The 24009-nt window shown below is 36.8% G+C and overlaps 1 protein-coding gene across 4 annotated transcripts in view; it reads left to right on the top strand.

Annotated features, from left to right (window-relative positions):
• The window catches only part of ATG2B (autophagy related 2B), a 72075-nt gene that overhangs the window by 6504 nt on the left and 41562 nt on the right, over window positions 1–24009 (top strand). For 2 of the 4 annotated variants that reach the window (XM_081228392.1, XM_081228390.1), the window contains exons 2-17: window positions 986–1148; window positions 4862–5014; window positions 5990–6092; window positions 6767–6929; window positions 7694–7873; window positions 9982–10078; window positions 10984–11169; window positions 12375–12529; window positions 12622–12727; window positions 13455–13716; window positions 15495–15645; window positions 16630–16722; window positions 16863–17051; window positions 18853–19126; window positions 20510–20612; window positions 23805–24000. In XM_081228392.1, coding sequence (XP_081084518.1) covers window positions 986–1148; window positions 4862–5014; window positions 5990–6092; window positions 6767–6929; window positions 7694–7873; window positions 9982–10078; window positions 10984–11169; window positions 12375–12529; window positions 12622–12727; window positions 13455–13716; window positions 15495–15645; window positions 16630–16722; window positions 16863–17051; window positions 18853–19126; window positions 20510–20612; window positions 23805–24000 — 2574 coding nt within the window. The remainder of the gene's footprint in view (window positions 1–985; window positions 1149–4861; window positions 5015–5989; window positions 6093–6766; window positions 6930–7693; window positions 7874–9981; window positions 10079–10983; window positions 11170–12374; window positions 12530–12621; window positions 12728–13454; window positions 13717–15494; window positions 15646–16629; window positions 16723–16862; window positions 17052–18852; window positions 19127–20509; window positions 20613–23804; window positions 24001–24009) is intronic. The other 2 variants (XM_081228391.1, XM_081228393.1) reach the window with 2 other exon arrangements.

Here is a 24009-nt window from a genome sequence, read left to right as displayed (position 1 = left end):
CTCTAGACCTCCTAGACATCTCCACCTTGATGTCTGCTCAGCTATTCTCTTTGGAACTGAATTCCTCACCTTCCCCTTCCCCTGTCGCAGTAAATGGCGCCCCTGTCTAAGCCGTTGCCCAAGCCAGCAACCTGCGAGTCGTTCTTCATTCCTTCTTGTCTTTACCCCTCATGATGCCAGTTAATTCTACTTCCTAATATATTACAAAAATCCATCTTCCTCTAGCTTTCCTCATTGTCACTATCCTTGCCAAACCAAACTTTAGTTTCTCTTCCTTATAACGTGCTTTCTGCTTGAGTTTTGCTTTCCTCCGATACATGCTGTACATGACAGCAGGAGTGGCTCACTAAAAGTTCTATCCCCATCATGGCGCGCTTGCTTAAAATCTTTCACTGGTTTCACATTGCCCTTGAGATAAATTTCAGACTCTTTAACATTAATTACAAGGCTTTTTGGATCCCATTCACCCTTATCTATGTAGCCTTATCTCTGGCTCATCACCCTGGCATGCTCGTCACCCTGGCATGCTACAGGAAAGCCTAAAGCAGCTTTTTCCACACCTGCCCCCCACCCCGCCCAAAACTCTTATATCTCAAATATGTGTGCTTGTACACTCTGACGTCTGCCTTCTACATGGTATTGTCTCTCTCTGGACCACTGTGTCCAATTAACTCCTCAGCCTTCTGGTCTCAGCTTTAAATAGCACTTCCTCAGATGGCCTGCCTTGTATCTCTAGGTTAGGTTCAAATAGTACAGCGTATTTCCTCTGTCATGCAGCTTATCCCACTTTAGTTAAACGTGTCTTTTGTGGTAAGCTGTTTTGTCCGCTTAGTGAGGGGCAGGAGTCACCCTTATCTTGGTCTCTGCTTTCTTTATCCTTAGAGCCTGACACATGTACGAGCATATTTAGCATCTCTGAATAAGTTAACAATTTTAAGTTCTTGTTCTTGTGATTTCAGAATGCACTTTTTTTTTTTGTCTTTAGTGTCTCAATGAGATCCTGGAGTCAGCAGATGCGCCTTTAGAAGTCACTGAAGGATTCATACAGTCAATTTCTCTGTCCGTTCCATGGGGCTCCTTGCTGCAGGATAATTGTGCACTGGAAGTGAAAGGGTTAGAACTGGTCTTCCGACCGAGACCTCGCCTAGGTAGGCGTATATTATGTGTTTCTGTTTGTTTCTATTTTTAATTTTCAGAGATTGGGAAAGTAACCTAATTGCGTTAAATGCAGTATTAATTTTGCATTGTATTTGTGAGATTTTCAGTAGACAAAATATTAGGGCGTGGTCCATGTGGGGGGCATGTGATTGTATCTTCAGAGTTATTTCTGTCTCTTTACCTACAGGAACTTTAGTATATAGATGATTGGTTTAATTGTTTGTTACCAATTATCTAAAGTGACTTATGCTTTTTTTTTTTATTAGTTTCTGCTTTATAACAAAGTGAATCAGTCATACATATACATCTGTTCCCACATCCCTTCCCTCATGCATCTCCCTCCCTCCCACCCTCCCCATCCCACCCCTCCAGGCGGTCACAAAGCACCGAGCTGATCTCCCTGTGCTCTGCGGCTGCTTCCCACTAGCTATCTACCTTACGTTTGGTACTGTATATATGTCCATGCCTCTCTTTCGCTTTGTCACAGCTTACCCTTCCCCCTCCCCATATCCTCAAGTCCATTCTCAAGTAGGTCTGTGTCTTTATTGCTTTTTTTTTTTTACTTGAAGTATAGTTGATTTACAATGCTTCAGGTGTACAGCAAAGTGATTGTTATACATATTTATATGTTTATATGTATATATGTTATGGTTCAAATTCTTTTCCATTATCAGTTATTACACAGTACTGAATAAAAAGTGACTTATGTTTTAAAGATTCAAAGTATTGTGCCAGAAAGCAAGGAAGTGCTCAAAGATTGATGGAGAAATGTTAAAGGACACAGGATTGGGCTTGAAGGGGCTCCCATTGGCCAAATCTGGAAAACTTGAGCATCAAAAAGGATAATGAAAATAATGGATTATAACACACTAAATAAAAAAAAAAACCCTGAGTCCATGTCAATACAAATAAGTAAATAAGTATGTAAAGGGGGCAAGGAGAAGGGAAAGCTCTTCATTGCTACTACTTATAAACATAAAAAAAATGATAGAATGTCCCCATGTTTTCAGCCACCATAGTAAAAATTAATGGTATCAAGATCGTCAATGAATGCTGATACCATTCGGTGAAGGGTTGTTGAAAAACTGGACATTTTAGACAGTATCAGAATATCTCCCACTGTTTACATATTATTTGCAGAGGGAAAAAGTTTCTTTTACAGTGCAGAAAATTGACAGTCACCACCATAAACTGAGTGATCAAGCTTAACCTCATCCATAATGGGTTAAACTGACATCATGTGTGTCCTGACTGAGGGACTGAGAAAGAGGTGATCACTTATGTATTATTCCTGCTAAAAGTGCTTAATCTGAATCAAATCACGAGGAAGCAGTCAGACAAATCCAAAATAAGGGAACTTCTATAAACTAACTGGTTGGTACTGTTAAAAAAATGTCGGTGTCATGAAAGACAATGAAGGTGGAGGAACTGTTCAGATCAAAGGAGACTAAAGACACGAATAACTAATTGCAGCACATAATTCTCTTTCTCTCTCTTTCTTTCTTTCCTATGAAGGGTGTTATTGAGGCAGCTGGGGAAATTTGGGTGTTGAATGTATGTAAGATATTTTGTCAATGTTACATTGCTTGGGTGTGTTAATGGTATTGAGCTTTTGCAGGAGACTGGTCCTGTTCTTAGGAGTTACATGCTGAAGTCATTAGGAGTGAGTGTTATGATGTCTGCAGTTTACCTTCAAATAGTTCAGTGAAAGTTTGAGAGTGTGTATGTAATCTTTTTTTTTTTCCTGGCTGCACTGGTTCTTTGTTGCGGTGTGTGGGCTCTTTGTTGCAGCGCATGGACTTCTCTAGGTGTGGCGTGCGGGCTCAGTAGTTGCGGCGTACGGACTCTCTGGGTGTGGCACGTGGGCTTAGTTGCCCCGCAGCATACGGGATCTTAGTTCCCCAACCAGGGATTGAGCCCACATCCCCTGCATTGGAAGGCGGATTCTTAACCACTGGACCACCAGGGAAGTCTCAGTGTGTGTGTAATCTTGATGAATCTAGGTGTAGGGTATGCAGGTGTTCATTGTACACCTCTTTCTTAGGATTGAAATTTTTCAGAAGAAAACTTTGGGAAGGAAAAGATTTAAAGTAGTAGCAAGTCATTGTTTACAAATATATGCGTGTGGTAGCTTTAATTACACATATGATGTTTTCTGATTTATCAAACGTGTACTGTGCTTCTTGCATGCCGGATACTGTTCTGGGTGGTTTACAAGTACTATCCTCACAGTAACTCTTTGACATAGATACTTTTAATTATCCCCATTTTGCTGAATAGGAAATTGAAACATAAATACTAGGTTTAATAACTTGTCCAAGGTTATAGCTAATTAAATGGAAAAGATGGGATCTGGATCTAGGCAATCTAGTTCTGGAGCCCCTATTCTTAACCACTGTGCTATGTTGTGTCTTGGATTGTCTGCTGCAGAGAGTGTGTGTTTATGTATAAGCTAGTAAAGTCATGATGGTGAATCATCTTAAATTGTGAACTTAAATTCTTTCAGTGACAAGTGATGTTTGTAAAGATATATTTGAAGAATTATGATCCCAAATGCTGCCTGAAACACCAACGTTTAAGTTATGCTTAGTAAAATTTAGTATCTGTATTTTTAAAATTGGTAATCTATGCATGGAAATTCTTAATAATCTGGTATTTAATTAACAAGAATATTTTATATTTTAACCAAGCTAAGTAGATATAATAATACTTTACTAAGGAAAGTCAAATATTTTCCCTTTATTTTAAAAATATTTCATTAAAAGGACTTTTAATTTTAGAAGACAATAATTCTCGTAATCTCTGTCAGTTTGTTTTGAATCACATAAGGAAGTGTGGTGGAATTCTCTCCTAAGGGAGGATCTGGAAAGGACTCTTCACAGTTCATGTGTTCCTTCTCCAAGGATGCTCTTCTGTTTTATCCACATTTATAGTAACCTTCTAAAGCCTAGGTCAACTGCTATCTCTACTTGCCCGTGAATTCCCTCAGCTAGAAGATTTAGCCTCTTCTCTTAGTTATCATAATATTTTCTGTTGACACTCAGTAGTTGGCTATTAATTCTTCTTAATTTTATCTCATTTCTTCTATCTTGTAGTCTCTTTGAGGGCAGAATTAATAATTATTTTGTTTTTCTTTCTTTTATAGCAAGGTCAGCTAACTATGGCCTGCACACCAAATCTGGTCTGTCATCTGTTTTTGTAAATAAATTTTTATTGGAACATCACCATATATACATATTCATTCATTCATTCATTCTCTCTGGCTGCTTTTGTACTAGAGTGAGACAGTTGAGTAGTTGTGATAGAGACCATATGGCCCACAAAGCCTAAAATATTTACTGTCTGATCCTTTGCAGGAATTTTGTTGACCCCTGCTCTACAGTATTTTGAACAATACCGCTCATATAAAATATCCATTAAATACTTGAATGAATATGTGAATTAATATTTGTCAGATATATATCATGTAATGAGAACATGTGTCTCTGGACTTTTTTCTGTGATTTTTTTTCCTTCTTAGTTATTATAAGGTGATGTTTAAATCTCAGGAGTAATTTCTAGACTATGGTATCCCTGGGTGACACCATGATGCTGAATATCTGTTGGAGGATTAAGAATTTATCTGTTTGAAATGTGTGATTTTAAGAAATGGCTTTGTTGTAACTGTGAGAAGTTATTTAGGATTAATCTATATTTTCTGCAGCAACTGGTTCTGAGCCTATGTATTGGTCAAGTTTCATGACCAGCAGTATGCAATTGGCAAAGGAATGTCTTAGCCAGAAACTAACAGATGAACAAGGAGAAGGATCCCAGCCTTTTGAAGGACTTGAAAAGTTTGCTGAAACCATTGAAACAGGTTTGGCATTATTGAGTATTTTCAAAAATTTTGGATTTTACTTAGTAGTAAGCCTTGTATAAGAAAAACTCATTTGAGTGATTTTAAAAGAATTGTTATTCTTACTTTAGAACTTTAGAATTGAGGTTATTTTAAAAATTGTACAGTAAATCCCCCACATACATACAAACCTTCAAGTTGCGAACTTTCAAAGATGTGAACGTGCGTTCACATGTCCAATCACGTGTTAGTTCACGTGTCTGGTGTACATTGTCATGTGTGTGCATCCTCTTCAAGTGGTTGTGCTTTTATGTACTTTACTGCACAGTACTATATAGAGTACAGTAATACAGTATCTTTATTTCAAGCCCAGGATGTCTAGAAGCAAGCATAAAAACAGCAGTGATGTAGCTGGTACTACCACCAGCCCCTGTATGCCAGCTGTTGTGCTGGACTACTGTACTTTTCAAGGTACTGTACTGTGAGGTTAAAAATGTTTTCTTTATTTTTTGTGCTTGTTTTTTTATGTATTATTTGTGTGAAAAGTATTATAAACCTATTACAGTACAGTGCTATATAGCCAATTGTGTTAGTTGGGTACCTAGGCTAACTTCGTTGGACTTAGGAAAAAATTGGACTCGTTCTCGGAACGGAATTCGTTCATATGTAGGGGACTTACTGTATTCAATTAAATTTCATGTTCTTTTTTACCCTAGTTTCTCCTCTGTTTATTTTATTATGCTTGCATAATGAAGGGATTAGAATTCAACAGATAGTGTTAGTCATTGCCCCAGGTTGAGATGTTACATGGGTAAGTGCTCAGCAAGGCAAAATATTTATTACAAATCTCAAGATTTGGGGATTTTTTTTAAGGAAAGAAATTCAACTTTTATTTTGTAAGTTCTTATTAAACTAACTTAGTATTTATTCCTTTCATTAGAAGTTTTTATTTAGTATACACATGGTCTCATGTTGACGGTTACCTGTTTACTCTAGTACTAAGAAGAGTAAAAGTCACTTTTATAGACACTGTCTTGAGAATTGAACATGTGCCAGAAAATTCCAAAACTGGAACTGCACTTGAAATTCGAATAGAAAGGTAAGACTTCTTATATCTGAAAGCAAATTACCCTGTTCTTTTCTCTGTAAATAATAAAATCTGCTTCCTACAGTAAGGCAATAAGAAAAAAAAGCAATTCTTTAAAATACCTTAATGGAAATAAATTGAAATGCAAAATACAATTGTCAGTTTAAGAAGAATAAAGTATTTGACATGAAAACTGTATGATGTGACAATGGATAAACCAGTATTGTAGAGCTATACTGTAAAAAATTTCTAAAATCTCATGCATTTAGCACAACAATATTTAAGCTGAAGATGAGTCGTAAGGACTCATAGAATAGTTACAGGAATTCAAGAAATGTCATGTCAGACTTGTGACTTGGAGCCAAATGCTGTCTCACTGTTAACCAAGAGATGTTTGTGAGGGCGCACAGGAGTTGTTTTCCTTGAAGCTAACTTTAGGAAGTTATTCATTTTTTCCCCCAAATTTAGGAGCCTCAAAACGTTACTTTCTTGGGCTTAATGTCTCTTCATGAAAATATTTACTGTAGTAAAGCATGGTAGTGCTGACCCACCTTTTAGATATATTCTAAGAAGAGCTAACACTTGAAAAATTCCTTTAACTTCAACAGCTATGTGCATTTCTTATAACTGCAAGTAGGTTTTCCTAGGAGTTTTATGCAAATGCTCTTTTTGTTTTTAACTTTCAGAACCATGTACTGTGATGAAACTGCTGACGAGTCCTCAGGAATTAATGTACATCAACCCACAGCTTTTGCCCACAAGTTACTTCAGCTCTCTGGAGTGTCTCTCTTCTGGGATGAGTTTTCTGCATCAGCAAAATCTTCCCCAGTTTGTTCAACTGCACCAGTGGTAAGGAAAACAAAACAAAAAACCAAAAAACCAAGATCATAGATTTTTGAAAGGTTTACATGAGGGTTATTAAAATTTCCTAGGATATGTAATATGTACTAATAGGTTTCCATCTGCTGTGAGAGTTAACACAGATATTCAGTAATGGGGGCATATGTTTTGGAGATTTAAGAATCCTCACATTTATAATTACTGCCATTTCTGCCAGTTTGCTATGTATTACTTTGATAGAGAAACACTGGATTCTATGTCTTAGAGGGAAATGATATATTAACACCTAATACCCTTTTTACAGTAAAAACAGGAAATCAAGTAATGTTCACATTTACCTTACATGCTGAATGTATTGCTGAAAATGTATCTTACAAGTCATATCTTAAAGAAGTTTTATAATTAAGGAGCTCTTTGTTAATCCCTTCTAAGAGTGGAGAGTCCTTTTATAAATTAGTCACTCCATGATTTATCTTTTACTTTATTTCACAAATCTTATTTTCTTAATGATAGAATGTCTATTAAATTTTCTTATTATGGAATTTGAACAGAGAGTGTGCTTTATTCATAAAGTCCTTTTCCATGATTTGCCTTTATTAAGGTACTGTGCTGTTTCATGGTAGCTCTACAATACCGGTTTATCCATTGTCACATCATACAGTTTTCATGTCAAATACTTTATTCTTCTTAAACTGACAACTGTATTTCGCATTTCAATTTATTTACATAAGGTATTTTAAAGAATTGCTTTTTTTCTTATTGCCTTACTGTAGGAAGCTGAGCCAAAGCTGTCCCCTAGCTGGAGTCCCAGAATTGTGTATGAGCCACACCCACAACTAACTAGGAGTTTGCCAGAAGCAGCACCCTCTGACCCGGTGCAGATTGGAGGGCTAGTCGGTAGTTTGGGGTTGAGTCTCACATTGAAACAGAATGAGGTACTTCCTGGAGCTAAGGTAAGTATTTGTTTTATTTTCTGTAGATAAAAACATAAGGAAGCCACAGGCATCCTTTACTCTGTGCGGGGACCCACTGATTGGTTGCTGTAAATTACCCTGTGACGAGGGGGCCACGGTCTTGGAGTCAGCGTTTTTACTCTCAGCTGGTGCTTCTGTCTGTAGGTGACAGAGTTCGGGTGAAGATGGGCTTTCTGCCCATCTGCTGCAGCTCAGGATTTGAAGCTGTCTCCTACGCTTAACTTTCCTCCACTTTCAGAAACATTCATTAGTTCAGATAACTAGGAATGTCTTAAAGAATCTCTATCGTCATCAAATGATAAAGTTGAAGGAGAGATTGGGAAAGGAAGTTGACTGAAGGGGATGTTTAATTACATGTATGTAAAACTATCCACCTATGTGTATTTTGAATGGAATGTCCGTTTTTATAATATTTATGAAAAGAGATTGATTTTTTTCATGATGTCTCATAGCTTTTTGAAGACAGTGTAAAGACAACCGTACTCATTTCTTAGGGGACAATATTGAACAGTCTGGAGAATCAGGAAACTTGCATGTGTTTAGTCAGTTAAAAAACTTGCATGTATTTAGTCAGTTAATTATCTGTGTAAAATGGAGTTTGAGAAGATATCAGGGTTTATTCATTTGTATATTCACTTATCTAACTAGCTCTAGACATTTGAGTGACTACTGTATGCCAGACCCGATACAAGTTCTTGGGACAGATGCAGAGATGAACGGAATGCAATCTTTGTCTTAATAAGAGATAAAATAAGGGCATAGACATGGCTGTGGGAATGTGGAAGAGGGAGCCACTGAGTACACGTGAACATACATAGAAAGGTTTTAAGTTCAGCATATAATCAAAAAGAGATCTTCCCACTGTTCCCAGCCTTAACTCCTTGTTGATTTATGGCCTGGGATGTCAGCAGTCAGTAAGGAGGCCCATGAAACCAGCACTCCACGGGTCAGCTTAGCTTAAAATCCTGGCTCTGGCTCTGTTAGATGGCCTTGCGCAAATGATTTAATCTTTGCGAACTGTTTTCTCATCTGTAAGACAGGAACAGTACTAAGAATTAGAGGAAATAAAAGCATCTAACACAGTGCCCCAGTACGCAAAAAAAAAAAGTTGGTAATAATGATTATTATTATTATTGGGGAATGTATTATTTTATTAGTTAGATCATGGAAATTTCTCAAAGTCACTCTGTGATTTATTTTATTTTTTGTTCTTACAATCAGAAGAAATTTGTTTTTCTCCTGGGAAAGATGCCATTTCCCAAATATAAGTATTTTCTTAATTGAATTATTTTTAAATTGTAAAATGGCATAAAGATAATAGGAGTCCGTGTTAACATTAGAAATAAGAGGAGGTGAATGAAAAGTAAGGCGAGCATATTCAACTTTCCAGAATGCGACGCAGAGAACAGGGTAATTGCTTTTGTCAGAGTATACTCCAAAAGAATCAGGGTGAGAGTGGGATCGGGCTTTTATTTCTAGAAGGAAAAATGGACAGGGAGTTGGGAAAGAGAAGGGAATTCCACATGAGCCCCCTCTTTCTGCTGTGGCCCCATGCCCAGTGGAGAGTGGGCTTTGTGGAGCACAGAGGGCATTCACAGGGACACACTGTTGATAGGGAAGGTCCTTGCATGTTCTACAAAGGAGTGTGATCTGTGAGCAAACTTATGAAAGACAACTTTATTTGCTCTTGGTTTGAATCAAGCTTTAAAGATTATGATTTGAGTCTTTTGAAATCATGACGGGAATGATTACTCTGTTACTGCTATAGATATTCTTTCTTGGAGACTGTATCTTAAGGCCTCCTCAAATACCTTAAATACTCAGAAAACTCAGAGAGACACAAAGTATGACATTGGACTTGCCAACATGGAATTTCTCAGGAGGATTTTCCTTCTTAAAACAACAGTTGTTGGCCTTATATCTTTTCATTTAGATTGTGTGGATTAGTAGAGAGAATCTTAGGTAAAGGAATCCAAGGCTAAATGATCAGTATTCCTCTTAGTGCATTAAAATGTACTGGGATTTGTCATGATGAGTTTATAAAGAGTATTCATCCTGAGTAGTTTTCTTTCTTTTTTTTTATCAAGTTGGATATTGATGGACAGATAGACTCTATACATCTATTCCTGTCGCCAAGGCAGGTGCACTTGCTTTTGGATATGTTAGCAGCTATTGCTGGACCAGGCAAGTATAACTCTGTTATTATTTCTAATTCTTTAAAACGTTTTAGCTAAAATATATAGCATACAAATAGGAAATTGTATTGCTATATAGGAAATGTGTGAACTTAAAGCTGTATTGTAGGGACTTCCCTGGTGGCACAGTGGTTCAGAGTCCGCCTGCCAATGCAGGGGACACGGGTTCGATCCCTGGTCTGGGAAGATCCCACAAGCACGGAGCAACTAAGCCTGTGCACCGCAACTACTGAGCCTGCGTGCTGCAACTACTGAAGCCCACGCACTCTAGGGCCTGCATGCTGAAACTACTGAGCCCGCGTGCTGCAACTGTTGAAGCCTGCATGCCTGGAGCCCATGCTCCGCAACAAAAGAAGCCACCGCAATGAGAAGCCCACGCACTGCAATGAAGAGTAGCCCTGCTCGCTGCAACTAGAGAAAGCCCGTGCACGGCAACGAAGACCCAATGCAGCCAAAAAAAAAAAAGAGCTGTAATGTATTGTAAATAAGAATCCTCAATAGTTAAATTTGATTGGATCTTTCAAATTGTATTAGCATGGCACAAATTGAAGTTCAGATTCTTTGTATCATATACATAACATTTTCAGAACTGACTGGCTTACTTCCTTGGTTGGGGGTAGTACTTCATACAACTGAGAAGGTGTAATTCTGAAACGCATTAAATAGCACGCACTTAAAATTTTTAATGACTTATCTGTCAGAGATCAGAACTTCTGATTCCTAGCTAGCTGCTAAGAGCTATTGCTTAGATCTCCGGTTAATATTAAATAGTGGTGGTTTTGCACTGACTGTGGTACTAAGTTGCCATTGATATTGGATAAGTGGGTTGGGAGAGAAATGATTAATTAACTCCAAATTTAATTACTGTTTTGCTTTCCTTTTGTATACTTGTAGAAAATTCAAGCAAAATCGGGTTAGCTAATAAAGACAGAAAAAATCGACCCATGCAGCAAGAAGATGAATATCGAATTCAAATGGAATTAAACCGGTATTATTTGAGGAAAGATTCCCTCTCTGCGGGTGTATCCTCAGAGCAAAGCTTTTATGAGACAGAAACAGCTCGTACACCTTCTAGCCGGGGTAAGCAACTCAAAAAGTTGACTTCAGAATCATACATTATCATCATAGAGCAAGGTAAACTTAATTTTGGCTGCTGTAAAATGGAGTTTAGTAATGAAAAAACTGAAGATCCAAGAAGGTTTAAATTTATAAGTTGATCTAACCACAGCCTTACAGTGGTGCACTGGCACACATGTGCTGCAGTATCTCTTTTTTTATTTTTTTGCGGTACGCGGGCTTCTCACTGCTGTGGCCTCTCCCGTTGCGGAGCACAGACTCCGGACGCACAGGCTCAGCGGCCATGGCTCACGGGCCCAGCCGCTCCATGGCATGTGGGACCTTCCTGGACCGGGGCACGAATCCGTGTCCCCTGCATCGGCAGGTGGACTCTCAACCACTGCGCCACCAGGGAAGCCCCAGTATTCCTTTTGATTGTATAGTTTTGTTTTGTAATTCATGATTTATTCTAAGGAAAGTCAATTAAAAATGTGGATTTACACAGAAGATAAATTGGGGGTAATTATTCATTTTGTCAAATTCTTATGTGCTCACATAATGATTTACAGTAGTTTTCTTTACATAGAAACCTTTGTCCATTAATCGTTCTATCAATTAAATGTATATGTAATCTTTACCCAGTTTACTTTGCATTTCAGAATGTGTAAGCACTAATACCACGAATAATAAGAATTAATTTAAGTATGGAATGTTGAACTAAATAAAAAATTAAAGTCTACTCAAGAAATTTTGGCCATAAGAAACTTCATTTGCATGAGAGTAAAACAGTCTCTAGAAAGAAGTAAAACATAAATAGAATTCTAAATAAAATATTCAACTCTTTTTTTTTCTTTTAAAGAAATAGCTGTATCCATATGAAACCAGAGATTGCAAGATATTTATACTATTTAAAAGTCTGAATTATTTTAAAATCATATGACAGTTAATGACATTACATTATACCATGTAATGCAGCTTATCATATATTTTTTAAAAAAGTTCACCAGTGGGCTAGCTTAACCTTTTGTTCATCTATATCCAGTTGAGTTTTTACTATGACATTAATATCTTGGTTCCAAAGAAATTACCCCATTTGAAGTAACAAAAAATTTAGAACATCACTATATCTCAGATAACCTGAGGGAAGAATATGATATTAATATATATGAACTTATTTAAAGATGTGAATTGGAATTATAATAAAACTGACAAAGTTTAATTCTGTCTAGAAGAAGAAGTTTTCTTCTCCATGGCTGATATGGACATGTCCCATAGTCTCTCTTCTCTTCCACCCCTTGGGGAACCCCCAAATATGGACCTTGAGTTATCATTAACTAGTACATATACAAACACCCCAGCAGGATCTCCATTAAGTACTACTGTGGTAAAGTATTAATTAATTTTTGTTCTATTCTTGAAAAGTTGCTTCTAAAATTTTACACTTTATTCATGTGCTTTTAAAAAATTATTTTATAGCTTCAGCCAACTTGGGGAGATTTCCTGGATCATCATAAAGAACAGCCAGTAAGAGGGTCAGCATTACCATCCAACCTAGTTCACCCAGCGTCTTTACAGAAGACTGGTAAGTAAAAACAAGACATTTGTTGATAGTTTCCCCTGGAATTTTTTAAAAATTAAAAATTAAAAAAAAATTGTTTTTAAGAAATGCCATTCTACTGACTCTTTTCTTTTTCATAAAATTTTCTTTGGTCTAGGCTATTTAACAAAATTTAGAAACAAAGTGAAGCATTGTTGAACATTTCACTATGAAGTGTTTCAGAATAGGTGCCTATTATTGTATTCTTTGTGTATTTAAATACTTAAATATTTTTAGTAAAAAGTACACCATAAGTTTCATATTATTATTGCAGTTTAGGGGTCTCAATCAACTATCTGATTTTTGTTTCACGTTTACACTTTCCTTGAAAGAGAACCTCAAGTTTCTTTTCTGCAAAATTTAAATGAAATAGACACAGGCTTAAAGGAAAATTTGAAGAGCAGCTTTTGGTTAATCTCTGACTTTTTCCAATACAGTTTTATTAATGCAGAAGTTTTGTTCATATGTTTCCTGTTGTAACATTTTTTTTTGTACTTCAAGTATCAAGGATCTTGGATATAAAATGCAGAAAGATTAGTTTATTTTACTTGTTTAATATCACTTAAAATGTGTGATCACATGCTTTTTGAGACTAAAACCTCAGGTTTAGTTTTAAAATTAACACACGAGTAAATGTTTTATAATTTTGATATAATGGATTGTTTAAAGTATTAACTTTTTTATGAATATAATTTTAACACATGTATTTCAGCTCTCCCCTCTAGATCTGTTTCAATGGATGAATCCAGGCCTGAATTTATTTTTAGACTAGCTGTGGGAACTTTTTCAATCTCTGTGCTTCACATCGATCCTTTATCTCCACCTGAAACATCATTGAACCTTAATCCATTGACACCTATGGCGATAGCTTTCTTTACTTGTATAGAAAAGATTGATCCAGCAAGATTTTCAACAGAAGATTTTAAGTCTTTCCGAGCAGTATTTGCAGAAGCTTGCTCACATGATCACCTTAGGTAAACTCTTATATTTTTTAATGATCCTTGAAAAAGAACCAAATGTGGACTTTTCATTTATCTACAATGCCTACCTATCTCCATTTGTTTTTCCAATTCACATTTTAAATATTTGTAAATGAGTGGAGTGAGTGTGGTTTTCTTGCAGTGCTACAAAGATGTTTACCACAAAATCTCTCATTCAGGTTATTTGGCATGTGAAACATTCATATATAAGGTCTATATAATTTGGAGTTGTCTAAATTATCTTTTCTTTAGTTCCCTGCCCTGCTCTTGTCAAGTTTCTTTGCCCACATTTTGCCTTCATTCCCCACTGACACCATTATGATCATAAAAATAGTTCTTACTGTCACAGGTTTAGTAGAGATGGCAGTGGTGGTGAGCGTAGAATGGGCTAATGCAAAGGGACTTGAAAGTGATTCATATGCTGCTGGCCATGGGGTGGGAAATGATACCAAGGCTCATCCTGAGCTTGGATGCTACATTTTCAACTTCTGCTTAAAAAAAAAAAAAAAAAATCAAAGCTGTTCAAATAGCCACTGATCTTTTTATGGGTTGAGTCCTAATAGATGAGGAGATAATTAAGTTTATAAGTACATATAATATTGTTAATGTGCAAATACTATTTATTTTAACATGAGAGTGACCTATAAATTGTCCATTCATATGTTATTTTATGTAATGGCTTAGGCACATATATTACTATTTTTTTTTTTTTTTTTTTTTTTTTTTTTTTTTTTTTTTTCTTTTTGCGGTATGCGGGCCTCTCACTGTTGTGGCCTCTCCCGTTGCGGAGCACAGGCTCCGGATGCGCAGGCCCAGCGGCCATGGCTCACGGGCCCAGCCGCTCCGCGGCATATGGGATCCTCCCAGACCGGGGCACGAACCCGTATCCCCTGCATCGGCAGGCGGACTCTCAACCACTGCGCCACCAGGGAGGCCCTATATTACTATTTTTAGAAAACGCTTTGGGCTTTCATTTTAACTTTAACTTTTTTGAAGTATTAAAATTAATATACAAAGTAGTTTTTATATCTAGCAACAGAAACTCTACAGGTTAGGGCCATAATATTTTTAATAAAACTGCAAAAACATTTTGTTCCTATTTTTGATAAGGTTTCAAATATCTGCCAGTAGGAAATACAATAAATGCAACAAAACCTAGAGGTAGACCTTCACTTGAGTTCCACTGACTAAAGTTTTAAAAATATTGCATGATCCTTCTAGATAAGTTTAAGAAACTATGTACATATATTTTACAAATTTTATCCAGTGAAGTGTAAATTTTTTTTTTTTTTTTTTTTTTTTTGCGGTACGCGGGCCTCTCACTGTTGTGGCCTCTCCCGCTGCGGAGCACAGGCTCTGGACGCGCAGGCCCAGCGGCCATGGCTCACGGGCCCAGCCGCTCCGCGGCATGTGGTATCCTCCAGGACCGGGGCACGAACCCGCGTCCCCTACATCGGCAGGCGGACTCTCAACCACTGCGCCACCAGGGAAGCCCTGAAGTGAAAATTTTTAAATGTAGTAGAGGGAAGGGCAGTGTTGGGAAATATGTCCTGGGTGATTTCTTATCAGCAGATCTGATGTCTTTATCTTATGTCAGGGAATGGGGAATTTGAAGCAGTCTTTCTGGTTAATATCCTTAAGAATATTAGTTATTACTAACAATTTGAACTTGTCAGAACAGGTGGGTATTAACAGTTGTGTACTATTCTTTGACACATTGTTTAATCTAGAAGTATATGGATACTCTTAAATGATGCATTTTTTTATAACAGATTTATAGGTACTGGCATCAAAGTATCCTATGAACAAAGACAAAGATCAGCTTCTAGATATTTCAGTACTGATATGTCCATAGGGCAAATGGAACTTTTGGAATGCCTGTTTCCGACTGATTTTCATTCTGTTCCTCCTCACTACACAGAGGTAAATGCTGATACTTTTCCTTTAGGATTAGTCTTTAAATGTCTTGCTTGTTAAGAATTGTGTGAACAGCAATGATTTTCTTTAAAAAGACATAGGAAGTTGTATAGGAAAAAGTTTTTTGTGGTGTTTGCATTTATATTTTGTTGAAACAGATTTTTTTAAAAAATATTTATTTATTTATTTGGTTGCAGCAAGTTTTACTTGTGGCAGGTGGTCTCCTTAGTTGCGGCTCCAGGGCTCCTTAGTTGCGGCACGTGGGTTCCTTAGTTGCGACAGGCGGGCTCCTTAGTTGTGGCATGTGAACTCTTAGTTGCAGCATGCATGTGGGATCTAGTTCCCTGACCAGGGATGGAACCTGGGCCCCCTGCGTTGGGAACACAGTCTTACCCACTGCGCCACCAGGGAAGTCCTGAAACAGATTTTTAAGTGTGGCCTTTAAGGCCATTATAAGAGTGTGTTACATTTTTAGAGTTGACTTGTTCTAGAGTCAGACAGGCTATGGGACAAATGACTTAATTTCACTCATTTTCCAAGCACTGTTAATTTCAGAAGAATTCTATTATTCAACAAATAGTTATTGAATGCCTACTATGTGCTAAGCACTGTTCAAGATAAGTGAAATGTCTTGTGCTCATTTATCGTTAATCTGATTTTTTCCCTATCCTAAAAGCATGTCCTAGAGAAACTTTTAAAAGCTATTAAAATGACATTTTTATTGCTGTTACTTTGCCCTTGTGACTTATTTTATTTTCAAAGTGCTTTATTTGAATCCTCACATACATTTTGCAGATGTGATACTAAGTATTTCAGAAGTTAACTAATTTGTCTAAAGGTCACATTGCTAGTAAGTGACAAAACTAAAGCTTAAACCAGACTTTCTGACTTCAAAAAGCTCTTTCCACTATTATGTTAGCTCCATTAATTCATGTGATTAATTATAGCTCAATATTGTACATTTCATTTATCTTCATCTTTGTTTTTAAGCTTTTAATGTTCCATTCCAAAGAACAAACTGATTCTCACCCCCCGGTGTGTCTTCAGCTTCATTATAAGCATTCTGAGAATAAAGGACCCCAGGTAAGAGATCTTTTTGTGTGATTAGCACCTGTAAATTTTCATTTGATGTATATTTTATCACAATCACAAGGTTTTGATTTAATTTTATAGAACTGTTAGTGATCATATTAATGCTTTCTTTTTCTTTTTCTTTTTTTTAGGGTAGTCAGGCAAGACTTAGTTCTGTTCCTCAGAAGGCAGAATTACAGGTTAAGTTAAATCCAGTGTTTTGTGAGCTGGATATCAGTATTGTGGACAGGTTAAATTCTTTGCTTCAACCACAGAAGCTCACTACAGTAGAGATGATGGCATCACACATGTATACTTCATATAATAAGCATATTAGTCTGGTAAGTATTTAAAAAGTTGCAAATACACATCATGATCATAGCTAGCTAATAGGCTTATTGGGATGATTTCTGAGCTTAAGTATTCTTAATAGGTTAAATAGCATATGTTATTAAAACGGCATTATTTGTAATAATGAAAACAGGAGGCATCTTTAATGTCTAGATAGTAGACTAGCTAAATAAGTTGTGCTGATGTACTGAGTGCAGTTTTATGCTGCCACTTTAAATGATGGCTATAAAGAGGGTGCAGCAGCGTGAAGAAGGCTCATGAAGAAGTATGAAGTGAAAATGTAGAATATATTATTCCACATAAACTTTTATTACAACTGTGTAAATAAAATTGTATAGAAAAAGACTGGATTGAAATATACCACTTGGTAGCATTGATTATGTTAGAGTAGTAAAATTAGATTTCCTTTTCTGTGTTTATCTGAACTTTATAAACTGTGACTATAATATCTTGATAAAACTTTATGCACACATATAATGAACTAGCTGAGTCTCCTGTAAAATGCAGCCCATATAATGCAGAATATACTCTTGAAACTGGGAACATAATTTATCATATTGTGTTACGGAGCATCACATTGTATCACTTTTACTTAGATCTGGTGCCTGGAGTCTTTTCTAAGCTAATCAAATAAGTCAGGTTTGTAAGGTGCCTGTTAGGAATTTTAGGATTAGGCACAGTCAGAGACAACTTTGTCTAAAAAGAAAAGGGAAAAGATATTTTTCTACATATTTGCCTCTCCCTTAATTAGTGGTGAGTATTCACATTAAATCAAGATTCTTTAATTATTATTGTCAACAATTGCTATTTTAAGTTCTGTGGGGCAAGTGTTTATATTTGCTGTTAGCCATAGATGTACTGGGATGATGATTTTACCTCTTGAGCAATTTTTGCTGAGAGTGGGTGTTAGTATTAGAAAGTCAAATAAGGGAGAGAAAAAATAGGATCCAAGTCTTAGCATAAAAATGGAATTTTCTAATCTAGGTGGTTAGAGACTGATCCGTGAAATTGAGGATTGTTATCACCTACACTGTACTCTGGACTAAAGCTTCATAAGTTTTAATTCACTTTAGAGAAAAAATAGAAATAGACTTTTATCTGAAGGGCATGTTCTTTGACCCTTTTATTATAATGTGGCTTTAAGTAAATGGTGCATACATGTTTTGGTTTCTATGAGTCATTTGATGGCATCATACCCTGCAGTTGGATGGGAGCTCAGAGTGAGCCATTTAGGGGGAACTCAGAGTGAGTCACTTAGGGAATATTTATTTAGAACCTGTGATGTGCCAGGCCCTGCTTAGTCCTGGAAATACAAAGATGAGTCAGGGATGGGCCTTTGCATTTGATAATTCATCGGATTTCACACTGAAGTCTTTAAAGTAGCATGTTGGTGGATAAATCCTTCAAATTGAATGCTGGGTACTATAGTGAGTTTTAACCATATTGAGTTTGTTGATAAGCTAATTTACACATTATTCTTTATAGTCTGTAGTAAGATACCTATACATCTATAGCACCTGTGTCTTCACTTTGGTTCAGTTTTTATTTTAATTAATTTTTTTAGGTGAGGATTTAACTTTTGCTGGTAGCTTTGACTTTTGTCAGTAGCTGTTGCATTATAAAATTTCATTACACTAAATTAATATAGTAGTTAATATGAATTGTGTGTTAATACATTATCCTGAATGAGGAAATAGTGATTATGTATATTGTAATGTTGAATACTAGTGTCATTTATGTTTATTTGCTTAATTTAACATTTTGGCATATTTTTGATGTTTTGTGTTTTAGCACAAAGCTTTCACTGAAGTATTTCTAGATGATTCACATAATCCTGCAAATTGTCGGATATCAGTACAAGTTGCCACGCCAGTATTAAACCTTTCTGTTCGCTTCCCAATACCTGATCTTCGATCAGATCAAGAGAGGGGACCATGGTTTAAGAAGTCACTTCAGAAGGAGATTCTTCATTTAGCATTCACAGATCTAGAATTTAAGACTGAATTCCTAGGAGGATCAACCCCTGAACAAGTTAAATTGGAACTTACCTTTAGAGAACTAGTTGGTAAGATTGACCATGCCGGTAAAAGAGCCAGACTAGAAACTAACAACTGCTACTGAAACTTACATTAAGAAAAGTATATGACAGCCCCCCAATACAATAAAATTAAAGAACATATGTTAGAAAGCAGGTGTAACAGCTTTTTTCTAATACTGTATGCAAACGTGATATCTGTCAGTTTTTGAAAAGAAACTACAATGCATGATGATTTATTCACTTTGAGAATATAGTGCTTTAGCCTACATTTTAATACCACCTACTACTTACTTGTTGTAGGGCTAATAGTAGCCAAAATTTATTGAGTGCCACTCTGTGTTTGCTGTGTGCTGAGCACTTCACACACATTATCTTGTTTCCTTTAATCATCATAGTTACGGTAGGCTTATTATTTCCAATTATTTTTATCATTTATAAGTGAGGAATCTGTCAACTTCCGAAGAGGTACCTCCCAAGGTCAATGTAGTAATAAATGGCGGAATCAAGATTCAAACCCAAGTCTGACACTAGAGCTTGAGCTTTCAACCATCATACTAATAGTGACTTTTCTTTGTAAAATCTGTTTTAAGTTCCCCTCTCCTACTCTTTCTGCTCACCTCCTTCTCTGTAGGCTGCAGTTTTCCTTCCCTTGTTTTCTCTGAGTTTTGCATATCATTAGAGATATTTAAAATTGACTTGCCAGTTATGATTTCATGGAAAGGCCTTTAGGGGTTATCTGGAATCTTCCCTTATCTCTAGTGATAAGAAACTCATTATTCTGGTGGAAAGTCATTCTTTGTAAAATGGAATGAAAAAACATATATGGGTTTATTGTGAAGAAGTAATTCTTACAGTGCTTGGTACAAAATAGACATTTAAGAAATGTAGTTATTTCTTAAAATAACTACATTAAAAAAATCTGTTCCTAGACTAACCGCATAAACTTTTATGAAGAATAATCACTAAGTGGCACTCAGTAAGTGGTAACTACTATATTTAATATGTTATGCTTATTTATTTATTTATTTATTTGGCCGTGCCACGTGGGATCTTAGTTCCCTGACCAGGGATTGAACCTTGTCCCCTGCATTGGGAGCGCAGAGTCTTAACAACTGGACCGCCAGGGAAGTCCCTTATATTTAATATGTTATGATTATGCACCTTACACGTTAAACATTCATACTTAAGAATTTGAGTTTGAGCAGAAAACAGCATTTAATTTAATTTATCTGCTCATCCTGTCTCCCCACATGTACATGTGCAGCAGGAATAAATGAATAAATGTTGTAGAACTTAACACTGCATTATGTCGCTGATTTAGAGGATCTTTGCTCCTCAAAGGAGGAAAGTGTCTTTTCTCTTAGTATTTGAGAAGAAATGCATCTCCATGAATCAGTCTTGTTTTATTAGGGTCATTCCAGGAGGATAAAGGAGAACCATCCGTTAATTTTTTCCACGTGACTAGTGGAGGAGATGGAGATACAGCATCGTCAGATGACTTTGACTGGCCGCGGTGAGTAAGCAGATGGACATGATACATACATTTAATGAGACTGTCCTCTCAGAAACAAGTTGCTATAGCTTTTTTTTTTTTTTTTTTCTGTATGCGGGCCTCTCAACTGTTGTGGCCTCTCCCGTTGCGGAGCGCAGGCTCAGTGGCCATGGCTCACGGGTCCAGCCACTCCGCGGCATGTGGGATCTTCCCGGACCGGGGCACGAACCCGTGTCCCCTGCATCGGCAGGCGGACTCTCAACCACTGCGCCACCAGAGAAGCCCTGCTATAGCTTTTTTGACTGACATTTTGGCTATTAAATTTAAGCTAAAAGTATCCAGCCTTGATGAGAAAACCCCGAGGAAGATGGAAAAATTAAATAAAAAATATGTACCACTTTATCAAAGGTGCCTGTGAGATACTGACAGAGATGGACATATAAAATGTGTTCTCTGGCCTCAAGTTACTTAGCCTAATGAGATGGACAAAAGAATCATGACCGTTCTAAAAATAGTTCATTTTTGAAAAGGGCTTTAGTGGAAGAGGTATCATACAGCACCATTTCGTTAATTATCAGATGAATTTTATAGTCAGTGATTGTTTTAGGAAAGTATTTTCAAATCTGGGGAGCTTTTACAGAACACTGATTCTTGCGCCCCACGTTGAGATTCTGAGATAGAGCCTGGGCATCAGTATAGTTTAAAAATACACCAGGTGATATGTTCATAGCAGCACTATTCACAATAGCCAAGACATGGAAACAACCTCAATGTGCATTGACAGATGAATGGATGAAGAAGCTGTGGAGCATATATACAATGGAATACTACCCAGCCATAAAAAAGAATGAAATAATGCCATTTGTAGCAACATGGGTGGAACTAGAGATTATCATACTAAGTAAAGTAAGTCAGAAAGAGAAGACATACCATATGATATCATTTATATGTGGAATCTAAAATATGACACAAATGAACTTAACTAGAAAACAGCAACAGACTCACTGACATCGAGAACAGATTTGTGGTTGATAAGGGGGAGGTGGGATGGGGGAGGGATGGAATGGGAGTTTGGGACTAGCGGATGCAAACTATTATATATAGAATGAATAAGCAACAAGGTCCTACTGTGTAGCACAGGGAACTATATTCAATATCCTGTGATAAACCATAGTGGAAAAGAATATGAACAAGAATATATATATACATATATATGTATGAGTGAATCACTTTGCTGTAAATTAACACAACATTGTAAATCAACTATACTGCAATTAAAAAAATGAAACTACAGTAGGTGATACCAACGTGCAGTTGGATTTAGAGAACCACTGCTTCAGGATTTCTTAGGCAGGAGAAATCATTCTCTAAATTAGCCTAATAACGGGCTTGGATTACTTTTTTTCTCTTTTTAAAAATTTATTTACTTGTATTTTGGCTGCATTGGGTTTTCGTTGCTGTGCGCGGGCTTTCTCTAGCTGCGGTGAGCGAGGGCTACTCTTCGTTGTGGTGCACAGGCTTCTCATTCTGGTGGCTTCTCTTGTTGTGGAGCATGGGCTGTAGGCACGTGGGCTTCAGTAGTTGCGGCACGTGGGCTCAGTAGTTGTGGCTCACGGGCTGTAGAGCACAGGCTCAGTAGTTGTGGCGCACAGGCTTAGTTGCTCCACGGCATGTGGGATCTTCCCAGACCAGGGCTCTGAACCCATGTCCCCTGCATTGTCAGACAAATTCTTAACCACTGCGCCACCAGGGAAGTCCCTTGGATTACATTTAAAAGAACTTAGTTTACCCAAAATAATGATCCTTTATTATATTGAAAACTGAGTTTGTGAAGCCTCTCTCAAGAATTAAAGTGATCTTTCTTGTGCCGCTTTTCTACCTGCCTTCTTTTACACCCCCGTACCCTATGTGTCCCACCTATCAGACTCCTAGGACAGGCCTTGTCAGCACACAGCTGATCACGAGCAGGAGTTTGCATCATAAGAAACGAATCTACTTCAATTAGGTAATTTGAAAGCACAGTTTACATTAAGATATCTGTAAATTAGGAAGCAGTTGTTTTAGTTTATAACTAGAACCAACTGGCAATACCTTCTTAGGAAAAAATAAGCTATTATAGATGCAACACAGCTGTTATGTTTGAGCGTGCCATGCCTCATCATGACGGCAGGCTGGTGAGATAAAAAGGAGGCTACAAAGCCTTCTGCTCGTGACATGCTGCAGAGAGTTAGGAAAGGACTGGCATTACTCTGGGGCAGAAGCTAATGTCATCAAAGGCTGTTAGCTCTTGATATTTTGGGTTTGTAGCTACAAAACACCACCAATAACACAAGTCTTTTATTATTGAAATTCCTAAAGGAGAAGATTACTTTGTTGTTGCAGTTCTGAAAATATTCTCTAATCAAACTCTGCTTCTTCCATTTGAACAATTTATATAGCATGAGGTTTCTTAGGTATGCAAGTGTTCCATAATAGCTGAACAGCTGGAATGTAGAAGGATTTGGTTTAATGATAATAAATAGAATTCTTAGGTAAAACTTGCAAGCTGTTAATGAAATTAAAAAAAAAAATTTGTTTAACTGATATATAGTTGATTTACAATACTGTGTTAGTTTCTGGTGTATGGCAAAGTGATTCAGATATATATATATATATATATATATATGTATGTATGTATATATATATATATATATTACACATACACACCCACACATATTTTTTATCATATTCTTTTCCATTATGGTTTATTACAGGATATTGAATATAGTTGCCTTTGCTATACAGTAGGATCTTGTTTATCTACTTTATATATAGTAGTGTGTATCTGCTACTCCTTATTTATCTCTCCCCCACCCCCTTACCCCTTTGGTAACCATAAATTTGTTTTCTATGTCTGTGAGTCTGTTTCTGTTTTGTAAGTAAGTTTGGTAATGAAATTTTAAAATAACCCTTTTGTTCTCAAAAGAGCAGATTTTCCAGTTATCCAAGTAGAAAATGTTAATGCCCTTCTTTTATTTGCTTGTTTCATCAGTTCCACACTTTTAAGTTTACAGCATGCTCAGGAGTGGGTTGCGTTAGATATAATTAGACTTTGTAGAGAAGTTGACGCCTATCAGTAATGATTTAATCAGTGGGCTTTGTATTAGTTTGAATACAGGTTAGTTTTGCAGTTTACACTTAGATCTTGATTTTTTAAATTGTCTTTGCTATCAGAATTGTGCTGAAAGTAAACCCACCAGCCATGCATTCCATTTTGGAGAGAATAGCAGCTGAGGAAGCAGAAGAGAGTGATGGCCACTACCAGGAAGAAGAGGAAGGAGGCGCTCATTCCCTGAAAGACGTTTGTGATCTGAGAAGACCAGCCCCGTCTCCCTTCTCTTCTCGTAGAGTGATGTTTGAAAATGAACAGGTAAAATAA

This window comes from Mesoplodon bidens, assembly GCF_964165515.1.
Source record: "Mesoplodon bidens genome assembly, chromosome: 3".
Taxonomy (NCBI): Eukaryota; Metazoa; Chordata; class Mammalia; order Artiodactyla; family Ziphiidae; genus Mesoplodon; species Mesoplodon bidens.
Note: the sequence above shows the minus strand (reverse complement) of the source record. Positions and strands in the feature narration are given on the sequence as shown.